This window comes from Lipotes vexillifer, unplaced genomic scaffold (genome assembly GCF_000442215.2).
Source record: "Lipotes vexillifer unplaced genomic scaffold, Lipotes_vexillifer_v1.1 scaffold977, whole genome shotgun sequence".
NCBI classification, from domain to species: Eukaryota; Metazoa; Chordata; class Mammalia; order Artiodactyla; family Lipotidae; genus Lipotes; species Lipotes vexillifer.
In genome coordinates, this window is record NW_006783088.1 from 3,319,403 (window position 1) to 3,332,031 (window position 12,629).

A 12,629-nucleotide genomic window follows, 5' to 3' on the forward strand; every position below is an offset into this window, starting at 1 on the left:
TGATTTAAACCCCTTTGGGTTTTCCAAATCCATATCTAATGCATTTGTAAAAGTACTGCAACTGCTCATCGCTCCCGTGGCCTCATCTGGCCAGCCAGCAACAGGCTACAAACCGATCTTTGTACAAGGTGTTTGTTTATAATTTATAAGGCTGATAGAAAGGCAGAGCCCTCTGCTCCTCCAGGCATCAGTACTTCTTACCCCTCCCATTCCCTGCTAGGGCATTTTAACCTGGAAATCATTTATAATTAGGAGGAGATTACATTGCACAGTCTGGAACATGGCTTCCTGCTGTCTTCTGCATCGTTTTTGCTCCTCCTGGAGCTGCCCCCTGAAGCTCTTAAGCAGTTTTGATTTGAAAACTCCTTTCTTTCCTAGACTTTATTTCCATTCTCAGCTGCCCAGCTAACTGCTCCATCATCATTCCCCACATGTGTTTTGCCTTTAAGTGCAGGGCAGTTTGCTGGAGCTCCAGCTCAGTGGTCAAGGACTGTTTGGTGAGACAGCAGTTTTCAAGTGTGGTCCCAGACCAGCAACATCAGACGCCTGGGAACTTGCTAGAAATACAAATTCTCAGGCCTCACCCCAGCGTTCTGTGTTTTAATAAGCCCTCCAGGTGATTATGATGCATGCTGAAACTTGAGAACCACTGTGGTAAGGCAAGGCAGGGAGCAGAACAAAGATTTCTGGTGGTGTGTGGGTTGCCACTGTCTTAAACTGTATTTCACTTCACCTTTTTCTCTACCTGCTTACATCATTATTGAGTCCAAAAAGGATGAGCCCTCCTTGTCATTAGTGCATTACTTTGCTATGGCCTGAGAAAAGAAGTAACAGAGACCCAGGAAATCTCTCCCTTTGTAAATTAACTCATCAAAATTTCAGCCTTACGAGAAGAAGCTGCATGAACGAATTGAAGCAGTGACCACTCACCACTGTAACTGAACATTTCCATTTCCATTCCATGTTCCATCTGAACATTTCCATTTCCATTGCTTGTTGTATATTAATTTCCATGAAATTAATATACAACAAGCAATAAATGTAAATTGCTAATTGGAGCTTTGAAATATTAATGAAACTGTAAACACACCACCCACTACTCAATGAAGCTACCAGATCACTCTGTGCCTACTGCATCCCCTTCATTATGGTAGAAGTAAAACCCTAGATCCCCAGCTGTACAGGTTCTGAAAGGGAACATGCTGCTTGGAGAAGCTCCGTTTTAATTTTTAGCATTCTCTTTTCACTTGTTATTTGCATATCTCTCTCTGAGCTCACTGCAGGAACTGGGAGCAGTTGCGAAATTGGGTGGAGTTGAGGGGATGGGACAAAATTTGGGAGATGGCCATTGACTTGGAATCATCATAATACAGTACAAACACAAACACCATGGCTTGAATTTGAGGCTGACAAAATGCTTTTTGTCTATATGCCCAGTTTTTCGTGGGCTTAGGGCCAAGCCTCCCGAAAGAAGGAAAACCTTACTTGTACTTTCCCCCCAACCCTCAGACCCCTCTTAGTAATTAATCTGGCAGTATCTAGTTCAGTGCTTTTTTAATGTTGGTGGTGAGTTTTGAGGGTCATTGTAGGCTTCTATATGTTTGACTGAATTGCAGGTTAACACATATAAGCTAGATGTCTGTAACAGCAAGATAGAAAAGCCGACTTTCATAAAATACTCACCATGCATTTTTGGGACATTAAATGTAGATAAAATGGAAACCATACAAAGCTGTCTTAAAGCCCACAGAGTCCCATTTCCTTTTCTGTTTATTTTCATGTCCTACTTAATATTTGTCATTGCTTTCTTTCTCTCTCTGCCTTTGATGGTTGCAGTCTAAATTGTCAGTTTCTTTTTACCTTTCTGAGGATTGTGCCAACATAAAGGTTAGAAAACCAAGATGGACTCACTTTTTTTTTTTTAATTTATTTTATTTTTGGCTGTGTTGGGTCTTTGTTGCTGCACGCGGGCTTTCTCTAGTTGTGGCAAGCCGGGGCTACTCTTCGTTGCGGTAGGCAGGCTTCTCATTGCATTAGCTTCTCTTGTTGCAGAGCATGGGCTCTAGGCACGCGGGCTTCAGTAGTTATGGCACGCGCAGACTCAGTAGTCATGGCTCGCGGGCTCTAGAGTGCAGGCTCAGTAGTTGTGGCGCAGGGGCTTAGTTGCTCCGCGGCATGTGGGATCTTCCTAGACCAGGGCTCAAACCCGTGTCCCCTGCATTGGCAGGGAGATTCTTAACCACTGTGCCACTAGGGAAGTCCCTGGACTCACTCTTGAAGCTCCCGCAGTTGCTTTGGTTCTGTATCCCCAACTGTAATCATGTGTCAGTCCAGGGAAGGGGGAGGAGATTATCTTTTTGGCAACAGGCTTGGGACCCTGAATAAGGAGCAGACAGTCTCAGTACTAACTAGATAAATCTAGCCATAACAGGCTCGAGCAGATGGTGGGTTGGAAGTTGAGCAGTACAGAGCCCTAATGGTGATAGCAATGAGTATTTGGATGTCATTATCTTATTAGTTAGCAAACAGAACCATCCTTGTGGTCCCTCCTCAGCTTTATGTGTAATGGTGCTGTAGGTGTCAGCCCCCAGGAGTTGGCACAATAGCCTAATCAATGTGTTCTGATGTCTTTTTTGATCTCCTCTGTCATCTCTATGGCTTCATTAACAACACACACAGGGAAAGGGGGATGAATATAGAGTTTTAGAAATCACTCCGAATCCCTGATCCCATAAGTCTCAAGTTCCCCCTGGAAAGCAGCTCTTTGTTTTGATTTCCTTAAGGTAATTTCCTGGGGAAACTTGCCCTTGACCTTCCTGGTCAGGCCATTTGGCTTCCTGGAGTAGATCACCTGGAATCTGGTGAGGACAGTGAGCTTGCCTTTTTATTTGTTTTAACCATAATGCCTCTGACAGTGGATATCTGAAGTGATCTCCTTCAAATAAAAGAAAGTGAATTAGTCTCTTTGCATGTAAGTATATCTAAATGAGACAGAGCCCAGAGGAGCTTGGTCCCTTTGGATGTGTTGTGCTGTTCTGCTCATGCCCATGGTGTGGGCCATCTGATTCCAGGCTCACATCAAGGATAGGCCACTTCCTCCCGGCAGGGATTTGCACAATGGGCCTCAGAGAGGGATTCAAATGAAAACCGAAACAAATCGTGCAGGCGCAGCCCCAGAGCTAGCTAACATCTCATTAGTCCTGTCATGTGGAACGATTCTCCCCACCGACAGGCATTCCTCCACCCCACCTCTGACCCCACCCGTTCCCTCGCTGGTGCTGAGCCTGCCTGCTGCCTGGCTGACTGTGCTTAATTCTCAGTAACTGCTACGTGCAGACTGCGGCTGCCCATGGTCATTGGCTTATGGTATGGGTGAGGGATAGAGCGTAGTGAGAAATGAAAATAGTTCCAGCCATCCAGCCAGGGCTAGGCTTTGTTTCTCTTTATCCTCTCTTGTGGAATTAGGGATTAGCATTAGCAAGGAGCCATCCAGAAGACTGAAGTCTCTAAATGCTCCAGTTTTCTTAAATGAGAAAATAAGAGAAAAACTGGTGAAATGATTTCCTTCTCCAAGGTCACATAGAGATGGGGAGTAGGATTCTCACCCCCAAGGAAGTTTTACCTGGATCACCTATTTCTTGGAATCAGTGGGTTTACATTTTCATTCATCTCAGTTTTGGACAATAACAGCTGTTGAGAGGCTCTCCAGGAACAATTTTTAATAACTTTTTCCCTAGCTCATCTCTCAAATGATGTTTCCTAAGTGTGAGCTAAGACTCAGCAGGTGGTTGTGGTTGTGTTGACTCTCTGTAGTTTCCTATTAAATTGGTAGAAGAGACATATCTTTTGTGTGTCTTGTGTTGCTTGTTCCATGACATTTTAGTTTGATAAGGCAGCCTTTAGTATTTCTAGAGAGTGTTCAGGTTCAGGCCCTTAGAGAGGCCCCCAGATTTCTTGACCCAAAATTTTTTATACCATCAACTCCAAACTTTCTTACCCTCTTTTCTTTCTTTGTCTGATGCAGCCTCCATGAATGTGCTGGTGCAGAACTGCAAAATCTACAATGATGCCAGCTGTGACATTTCTGCAGATGGCCAGCTTCTGGCGGCTTTCATCCCTAGCAGCCAAAGGGGCTTTCCTGATGAAGGCATCCTGGCAGTGTACTCTCTGGCCCCCCATAACCTGGGCGAAATGCTCTACACCAAGCGATTTGGTAAGGGATAGGAAGCCCAACCTAGTGACAAAGGGATGCTGGTACCTTGGCCTGGGCATTCCTAGGTGAGGTATAGCTTAGGTGGGAGTAATGGTCACATACTGCCCCTGCTTCACTGGGGCATGTGTCAGAGGAAGATTGCTTTGTGCTGGCTGGTAGCATTGCAGAAGAATCTCAGAATAAGAGTCCTCCCTACCACAGTGGCATCACCAGCATACTCCTGTTGTTATGGGCAGGAATAAGGGGGAGCTTCGTTCTTGGCCATGGCTTGGGGAAGTGGGCACACACACACTGCAAGGCCGTTTGGCATTGTGTATTAAAAGCCCCCAAAATGTATGTTCTCTTTGATCCAGTAATTTCACTTCTAAGGAAATAATCAGAAAACTATGCAAGATTTATTCAGAAGGATGTTCACAGCAGTGTTATTTATCATGGAGAAAAATGTCAAATTGTGAAGAGTTGCTTAAAGAAATAATGGTGCATTAATAAGGCAGAATACCATTTGGCCTTTAAAATGCTCTTACAGAAGACTATTTAATGGTGAAAAATGTTCGTAATGGAGGAAGTGAAAAAAGTAGATTTCAAAATAGTATTTACAGTATAATAATTTTTTAATGTGATTCTATGATAATACTGATTAGCATTTATTAAGTACTTTTTATGTGTCAAACACTGTACTCAATACTTTACATGCCTTCTCATTGTACTCTTCACTACAGTCCTATGAGATTAACCCCAGGATGACCAAACAAAGATGAAGATTAGAGAGAAAGAGAAAAGACGAAGAGGGAAAATTATTCCCTTGTAATAGCAAGAACTCTGGGAGATGTCTCTCTGTTTTTCTGGCCCTCAGGTCCCAATGCCATTTCAGTGAGCCTGTCCCCGATGGGTCGATATGTAATGGTGGGCTTGGCCTCACGAAGGATCCTGCTGCACCCCTCCACGGAGCACATGGTGGCCCAGGTCTTCAGGCTGCAACAGGCCCATGGTGGCGAGACCTCCATGAGGGTGAGTGCATTGCTCGTGGCTTCACTGTATGGCGGCTCTCCTAGGCCTGGCAGGGTAATGCAGGACAAGGTTGTGGACTCCCAGCCAGGACCAGAGATGTCATGCCCAAAGGAGCCAGGAAGGACTCCAGTCCAGCCCAGTAATGACCAGCAGGCCGCACTTTTGGAAGCTCTGGACTATTAAAAGTCAGGGGCTTTCTCATACCCTGAATCATGAGCTGGGTCCCCAGAGGCCTGAAAGGATCTTTGCATGAAGACCAAACTGAATACTTCCTTACCTCAACATGAAACCTTTAGTCTGGAGATACACAGAGAACCCAATGAAATATTTATGCTTCTTTTTAAAATAAATTTTTCAGGACGCAAGCTATAAAAAGAGATAGTATACTATGAAATGTTCTTTTCCTGAGGTTGTAATCACGATGGAGGATAAGGACTTTGGGCAGCTGCTATGCTCTTAACTGTCCCGTCCATTTCACTAGCAGAGAAATGTTCTATTTAGGACCCTTTCTTGTCTGAAGCCGTCCTTGCTTGTATTGCCATAAAAGCCTTCTGGGCATCCTGGAGTTAGTGGCCTCCTGGACTCAACCTGTCTAGTTTCTGACTGAGATTATTCCCACATCCCATGGGTGCTCATTTGGCCAGGGTTTTGTCAAGGGGAGTTGAGCATTTGAACACTTCTCTAATTAGATGGTGTTTAAGCTCGGTCTCAATCTAAGAACCTGTGAATTCCCTTAGCACTTATGCTGTGCCATTTATAGTTTTATGCACTTGTTTATGTGTTGTTTTGTGTTTTCTTTAGCAGTGTGGTGTGTATGTTTAATCCACCCAATTAGGTTCAGTATAAGCTCCTTAGGGGCATACCCCCCGGGGTCCCTCATTTAGTGCCACACATGTAGATGCTTGTTGAATTCAGCCTGGAATATGAAGCATTTGTTTTAAAGAAAAAACCCTAAAGATAGGACCCATTATATACAAAGCAATAGAAAGTGGGTGGCCAGGTGTGGTGTCTCCAGCCTCTTGTCCCTCCTATCTCCTACAAGGACCTTCTATCCAACTCTACTGAGCCACTTTCCAAGCCCCCTGAATTAGTAAGGCTCTCTCTTGCCAGGGTGCCTTTACCTGGAGTGCCCTTTTCTCCCTGAAACCCAACTGCCTGCAAGCTTTTCCCCTTCTATGGAACCTTCCTAAACAGAATTGATCACTCCCTCCTGTGCCACCCCTGTACCTAGTACACTCTCTGTGTTAACACTCATCACACCAAACTGCAGTTATTTATTTCCACATCATTCTCCTCTCTTGGCCCATGAGCTCCTTGAGAGTAGGACCGTGTCTGTTTCATCTTTATGAACTCCAAATACCTAATAGGAAACCTCTCATTTAGGAGAAGCTGAATAAATGAAAGAGAATCTCAAGAAAAGCATCCTTATTGTTTCTAGGTGGTAACTAGCAGAACCATTGATGGGTGACATCGTGTCCCACCATGCCTCTGAAAAGGTAGAAACAGGGCATTCTCTGCTCTTGACATCACAATGACAGGAAAGTTCTGATTCTTGAATCCATGTGACTAGAAATATTTGACATTGAGTGATTGGGAGAGGACTTTGCGGGAAGTTCATCGATCCTATTTTCTTACCTAGATAAATGAGGATGGAAGGTGAATTTTAGTTTAAATATTCTTATCTTAAGCAGATTTGGATGGTAAAAGTACCTGGTGTCTGCTTTTTACCACCTAGAATCTTGATCCTTGCTGTTCTTCTAAGCCTTCCTACCTAATTGTGGAATAATTGTTTCTAATCATTAAGAGAGGATCTGATTTCAGCAACACTAATGGACATCTCCAGCCTCTTCTGGAAGCGAAGGCTCCTGCCCAACTTTTGGGCACAGCCTGCCAGTCCTCCATCCTAGCAAGGTTCCTCTTTTCTATAAGTAGCCAGAAACATCTGGCTAAAGGCAAACAGCTCCAGGGCGGGAGCCAAGATGCTGTCACATATGGGGCTGGCAGCTCAGGGAATGCAGTTGGAGAAGTCTGCTGTGTAGGGGCTCAAGGCACCTAGCCAGCTGCTGCATGCCTCAGGACAAGAGCTACGGCTTAGCGTTCCCAGCAGGGGTTCTTTGATTCTCATTAGACCCCATCTGCCACTTAGGAGAGGGAGCTGAAGTAACTAGAAAGCTCTCATTTGGGAAGCATTTTTCTCACACAAGAGGCAGGATCCGGGCTTCTCAACAAGGTTTTGCTCACCCTGTGTCCACCCAGCCTGACTTTAAACCCCTGTGCTACAGAAAGGTTTCTGGTTTTCCAGGTCTTGGTTGCCCCTTACGTCCAAAGGCACCAAAGCACTCAGCACATGTCCCTGAATTCAGTCACTGGTGGAAGGGAAGACACCAGCTTTTTTGGATAGCTGTGCTGTACCACCGTTTAAGGCAAGAAGTGCATTTTTGTCTGAGAACAGGGAGCGAGGGTTTAATGGGACAGTAGAGCATCTCCCTCTTTGCACAGGTAAGTATAGGTGGCTGTCTCCATCTGTAATGTCAAGCTCTGTCCTTGAAGGAATTTGTGGGTACTGGGCCTGTCCTAGAGCTTTTCTACCCAGAATCCCCCTTCTCTGTGGTGTTCCCTCTTGGAATGCACTGTGGTAACGTTCAGAGAGGTGAAATTGTTGGGCCAGCAGACGTTCCCAGGAGAGCATCCTCCAGAGGATCGACTTATTTTAATTCCCACTAAGTGACCGTCTCTCCCCAAGAGATGATCTTACACAGTCCCATATGAAAACTCTTGTAAAAATGAATTGCTAATTGCTCTTCACCTTGGCATGCTTATTCTAAGCAGTTCTTCAGACCTCTGGATCAGTGCTTCTCAAACTGTGCTCCTTGGACAACCTGCATTAGAATGCATGGGGTCCTCGTTAAAATACAGACTCCACTTCACACCAAAATCAGAATAAGAATTGGGCAGGAAGGGGACCGGGTATTTATATTTGTAAAACAAGCTTTCCAGGGCTTCCCTGGTGGCGCAGTGGTTGAGAGTCTGCCTGCCGTTGCAGGGGACACGGGTTCGTGCCCCGGTCTGGGAAGATCCCACATGCCGCAGAGCGGCTGGGCCCGTGAGCCATGGCCGCTGAGCCTGCGCGTCCGGAGCCTGTGCTCCGCAACGGGAGAGGCCACACGTACCGCAAAAAAAAAACAACAAGCTTTCCCGATGATTCTGATACGTACTTGAGTTTGAGAACTGCTGTTCTTAATGACTGCTTTCTTCATTTTAGGTTTCTGCCCTCAGCCTCTTCAGCAGAGGCAGAGATACAGTCTCAGGTTTACTTCTTATCGTGGTTTTATGTGTGATGCTTTGATCCTTTGCTAATTTTGTTGCAGGCACAGTGGTGTTTGTGTTCTATCTCCTATAAAACTCTTAGCTTTTTGGCTGTCCGTGCTTCACCTCCCATTTTTCTCAGCTGTTGTTGCTTTACAGGGTTCTCCCTTGAATATCTCTATGTGCTGAATTATTTTCTTTCCCATGTTGAGTTTAATTATTATCCTTGTTTCTAGGATCTAGGGTCCTCAGATATTTCCCTTCTCTGCTTACTAAGGCTAGGCTTAGTCTTCCCAATTTTAGTATCATTGGCAAATCAGGAAAAATAAGACTAGGCACATATTTTATCTCCCCCTTCCGTCTGTTGATTCGAGGCTCTTCCAGGCTGAATATGCTACTATCTCTGCCTCAGGGTCTTATGTGCCATCTGACTCCCTCACACTTGAGCCAGTAGGACTTTTTGTTAATTTCTGTTTGGTTTTTAAGTTAGGCATTTAAAGATTGCTGAGCTGAAGTTTTGCTGAATTCTCAAAACACTAAACTGCCTGAGTTCTCTCTCTGCTTTCATTTTCTAATTGGAACAAGGCACAATATTGTAGCAGAAAACTGCAATTAATTTTCTAAAATTATGGTAACTTACACAGTGTAATAACTTTGGTTGTAACCAAGTGAAAGCATAATAACAAAAATATAAAATTACTAATGAAACCAGAAATAGTCATATAGCAAACTATGCCTCCAGTTTGTAATAAGTGCTGTTTTACCTAGGAATGGGGCCAAACGTCAGCGGTCGAGGTGTGGGTGTAGGTGGGGAGGCAGTGCTGGGGCAGTTTGGGCAGAAGTGATGGACAAGGGACTTGGGTGGGAGAAGAAGCCCTAGGACAGAAAGCAGTTTGGCTCTCCTTTCTCCATGAGACAGCACTGTGCTCTTTAAGGCCAAGCCTCAAACATCAATACTTAAGGGTCAATTTTATTAAACGCTTTTTCTTTGTGGCTGTGTGGTGAAACTGTATTCAAGGGTTGAGCAACTATTACCCAGACAGATTGTTAGTTTGGAGGGGGTGTTGGAAAGAAAGCCTGCCCCTCCCTCCCTCCACCCCTCTCTCTCCCCCCTCTTCTCCCCCCTCTTCCTCTCTTCTCTCCCGCCTACCCCAACCCCTTCTTGACCCTGAGAGCTCTGTTCTTCAGTAGTGGACAGTCCCCTTGTATACCTTCTCCCTCTAGAGCTCCAGCTCTAAAGATATGCGTCCCCCTCATTCTCAGTAGGTCCTAGGCAGCTGGAAAAGGAAGCAGATCTTTTTTAGACCTACAACCTACTTATATCTAACTGGCCAGTAGTTCTCAATGTGTATTCCCCGGGACTAAGTCAGCATCATCAGGGAACTTAATAGAAATGCAGCTTCTCAGCCCTATCCCAGACCTGCTGAATCAGAAGCTCTGAGGGTAGGGCCCAGCCATCCTTGTTTTACCAATCCCTCCAGTTGAGTCTGCATGCTGAGTCAAGATTGAGAACCAATCATCAACTGCATGGGGATCCCAATTAGACCTCACCTGTCAGTATAGCTTTGTCATTTTCTTTTTTGCTCTCACCTTGTCTCTGGAACCTCATCTGGTTTATTTCTATGGCTCCTTTAACCAGATCTTTCATATACTTTCAGGAAGTTGAGAAATTGATGAGTACCTCCTGCCCTTAGCATTTCTGGATATGCTAGCATCCTAGTGATGGTACTTTAAAGACTAATGCTGTGGAGCCTTTTTCCCCATTCTAATTAAAATTCTTGCCTGCCCACAGTTGACTTTGTTCAGGCTCTTAACTGTGATCCCATTCCTGTTTGCCTTCGTGCTATAGAATACAGAGATTCTTAGGCTTAAAAAGTGAGAAGAAATATCTTTATCTTTCTCTCCAGGACCTTCCCCATCTGAAGGTGTAGTTCTTGAGTTCCTTTTTCCAACATTCAACTCACTGTTATCCTTGGATGGAAGATGTCGCTGTGGTACCCATTAATGGATATCTTAGTGTCACCCTGGTTATAAAGAAACATTAGTTGGCTTTCTTTATTTCATACCATTTCATAGCCATCTTCACAGAACAGCCTAGTGATGACTGATTATTATTATTATAAGTTCATTAAAATGAACCACAGAAAAGGCTTGGTGTCCAGAGTACTCAAATGAGTCATAACTAAATTGTAGCTTAGACCCTGAGTCGGGATGGGTAGCCAGCTCTGTCAGCACTGACCAGCATTATGTAACTAACATGCATAGGCTCTTTTGGCTTGTCCTATCTCCATTCTTCAACATATCATCTTTACTGTGGCTTACTCTTTTCCCTGAATTTAGCGTGTGATCAAATCCAGTCATCAGTACTTCCTAGATTCTAAAAGTTTGGTTTTCACAAGTGACCTAGACGGCTTCCCTAGTGGCGCAGTGGTTAAGAATCCATCTGCCAATGTAGGGGACACAGGTTCAAGCCCTGGTCCGAGAAGATCCCACATGCTGCAGAGCAGCTAAGCCCGTGCGCCACAACTACTGAGGCTGTGCTCTAGAGCCCGTGAGCCACAACTACTGAGCCCACGTGCTACAACTTCTGAGCCTGCACTCTAGAGCCCGTGAGCCACAACTGCTGAGCCTGCGTGCTACAGCTACTGAAGCCCACGCCCCTAGAGCCCGTGCTCCGCAGCAAGAAAAGCCACCGCAATGAGAAGGCCATGCACCCCAATGAGGAGTAGCCCCTGCTCACCGCAGCTAGAGAAAAGCCTGAGTGCAACAACGAAGACCCAATGCAGCCAAAAAAAATTAAAAAAAAAAAAAAGTGACCTAGAACTCTAGTTCAATCCAGAGTATCCTCCAGCAATCTAAGGGAACTGAGCTTCTTAATCTTGTCTGGGCTTGGGAGTGGCAAAAACTAAAAATAAAGATATTTTATTTTTGTATCCTAGAAGGGTACTATTTCTTCAAGGGGAGATTGGGATAAAAGAGAGACAGCTTTGTTGTCAGAAATGATTTACTCCTTCCTAAGATTTTGTCCTCATTAATTTTCTTAAAGCTGCTTGTCAGTTGATTAAAAGCTGCTCCCGCTGCAATTATCTTAAAGTTGAGTTCTGAGATGTGGTACAAAGCATCTATCCTCAAAAAGTTCCTTTCTTCAGCATGTTGTAGGAAAGGGGGAGGAGGTATGAGAGAAGTCAGGGGTGTCTCTGATGCAGTTTGTCAGAGAAGGGAGGGGGCAAAATAAAAAATTAAAAATAACGTTAGAGCTACAATCAAAGCCATTAATTTAGGCGAATTTTTCCGTGACAGATTCCTCCGACTTTGATGCTTTCTTTCCTCCATGGCTTCTTAGTAGAGCACAATCTATGTTGCATTTTATTATTTTCACTCAGCAAAATTTTATTGTGCCCCTACCGTGGGCCAGGTACTTTGCTAGGTCTGGGAATACAATGAACAGAATGGATCTGGTCCTTGCTCTCCTGGTGCATACGTGCTGGACACCTGGCTTCTTAACGGGTCTTTTCACTGCTGTATCCCCAGCCTTCACTGTGCTTGGCACACAGGAGGCACTCAGCATTCGTTCTGGGAATGTGTCGCTTTGAAATCTTGTGTGCTGTGTATTCCCTGCACGTACATGAACACACACCCCTACTCACCAGCACCATCAGTGTGCCTAGCACGTGCCTCAGGAAATGGTAATTAAACATAAGTATTAGATACAATTCTTACGAAAATAGAGAGTGTCTTGCTAATGACCACAGTTCTGCCCAGTATCAGTGAGTTTCTCAGGGTTCCAGTCACAGCACTGAGAAATGGTGAGAGATTCCCAGTGGCTGTTTCAGAAGTGAAAGGCTAAACATTTTGTTTTTTAAGAATTGGTAAGAGGGGCTTCCCTGGTGGCGCAGTGGTTGAGAATCCGCCTGCCAATGCAGGTGACACGGGTTCCATCCCTGGTCCGGGAAGATCCCACATGCCACAGAATAACTAAGCCCTTGTGCCACAACTGCTGAGCCTGTGCTCTAGAACCCGTGAGCCACAACTGCTGAGCCCGTGTGCCACAACTACTGAAACCTGCGCACCTAGAGCCCATGCTCCACAATGAGAGAAGCCA

At 44.9% G+C, this 12,629-nt stretch overlaps 1 protein-coding gene across 2 annotated transcripts in view; it reads left to right on the top strand.

Moving 5' to 3' along the window:
• The window catches only part of AMBRA1 (autophagy and beclin 1 regulator 1), a 147,787-nt gene that overhangs the window by 112,106 nt on the left and 23,052 nt on the right, over positions 1-12,629 (top strand). For both annotated transcript variants that reach the window (XM_007455776.1, XM_007455777.1), the window contains 2 exons: positions 4,025-4,213; positions 5,067-5,221. In XM_007455776.1, coding sequence (XP_007455838.1) covers positions 4,025-4,213; positions 5,067-5,221 — 344 coding nt within the window. The remainder of the gene's footprint in view (positions 1-4,024; positions 4,214-5,066; positions 5,222-12,629) is intronic.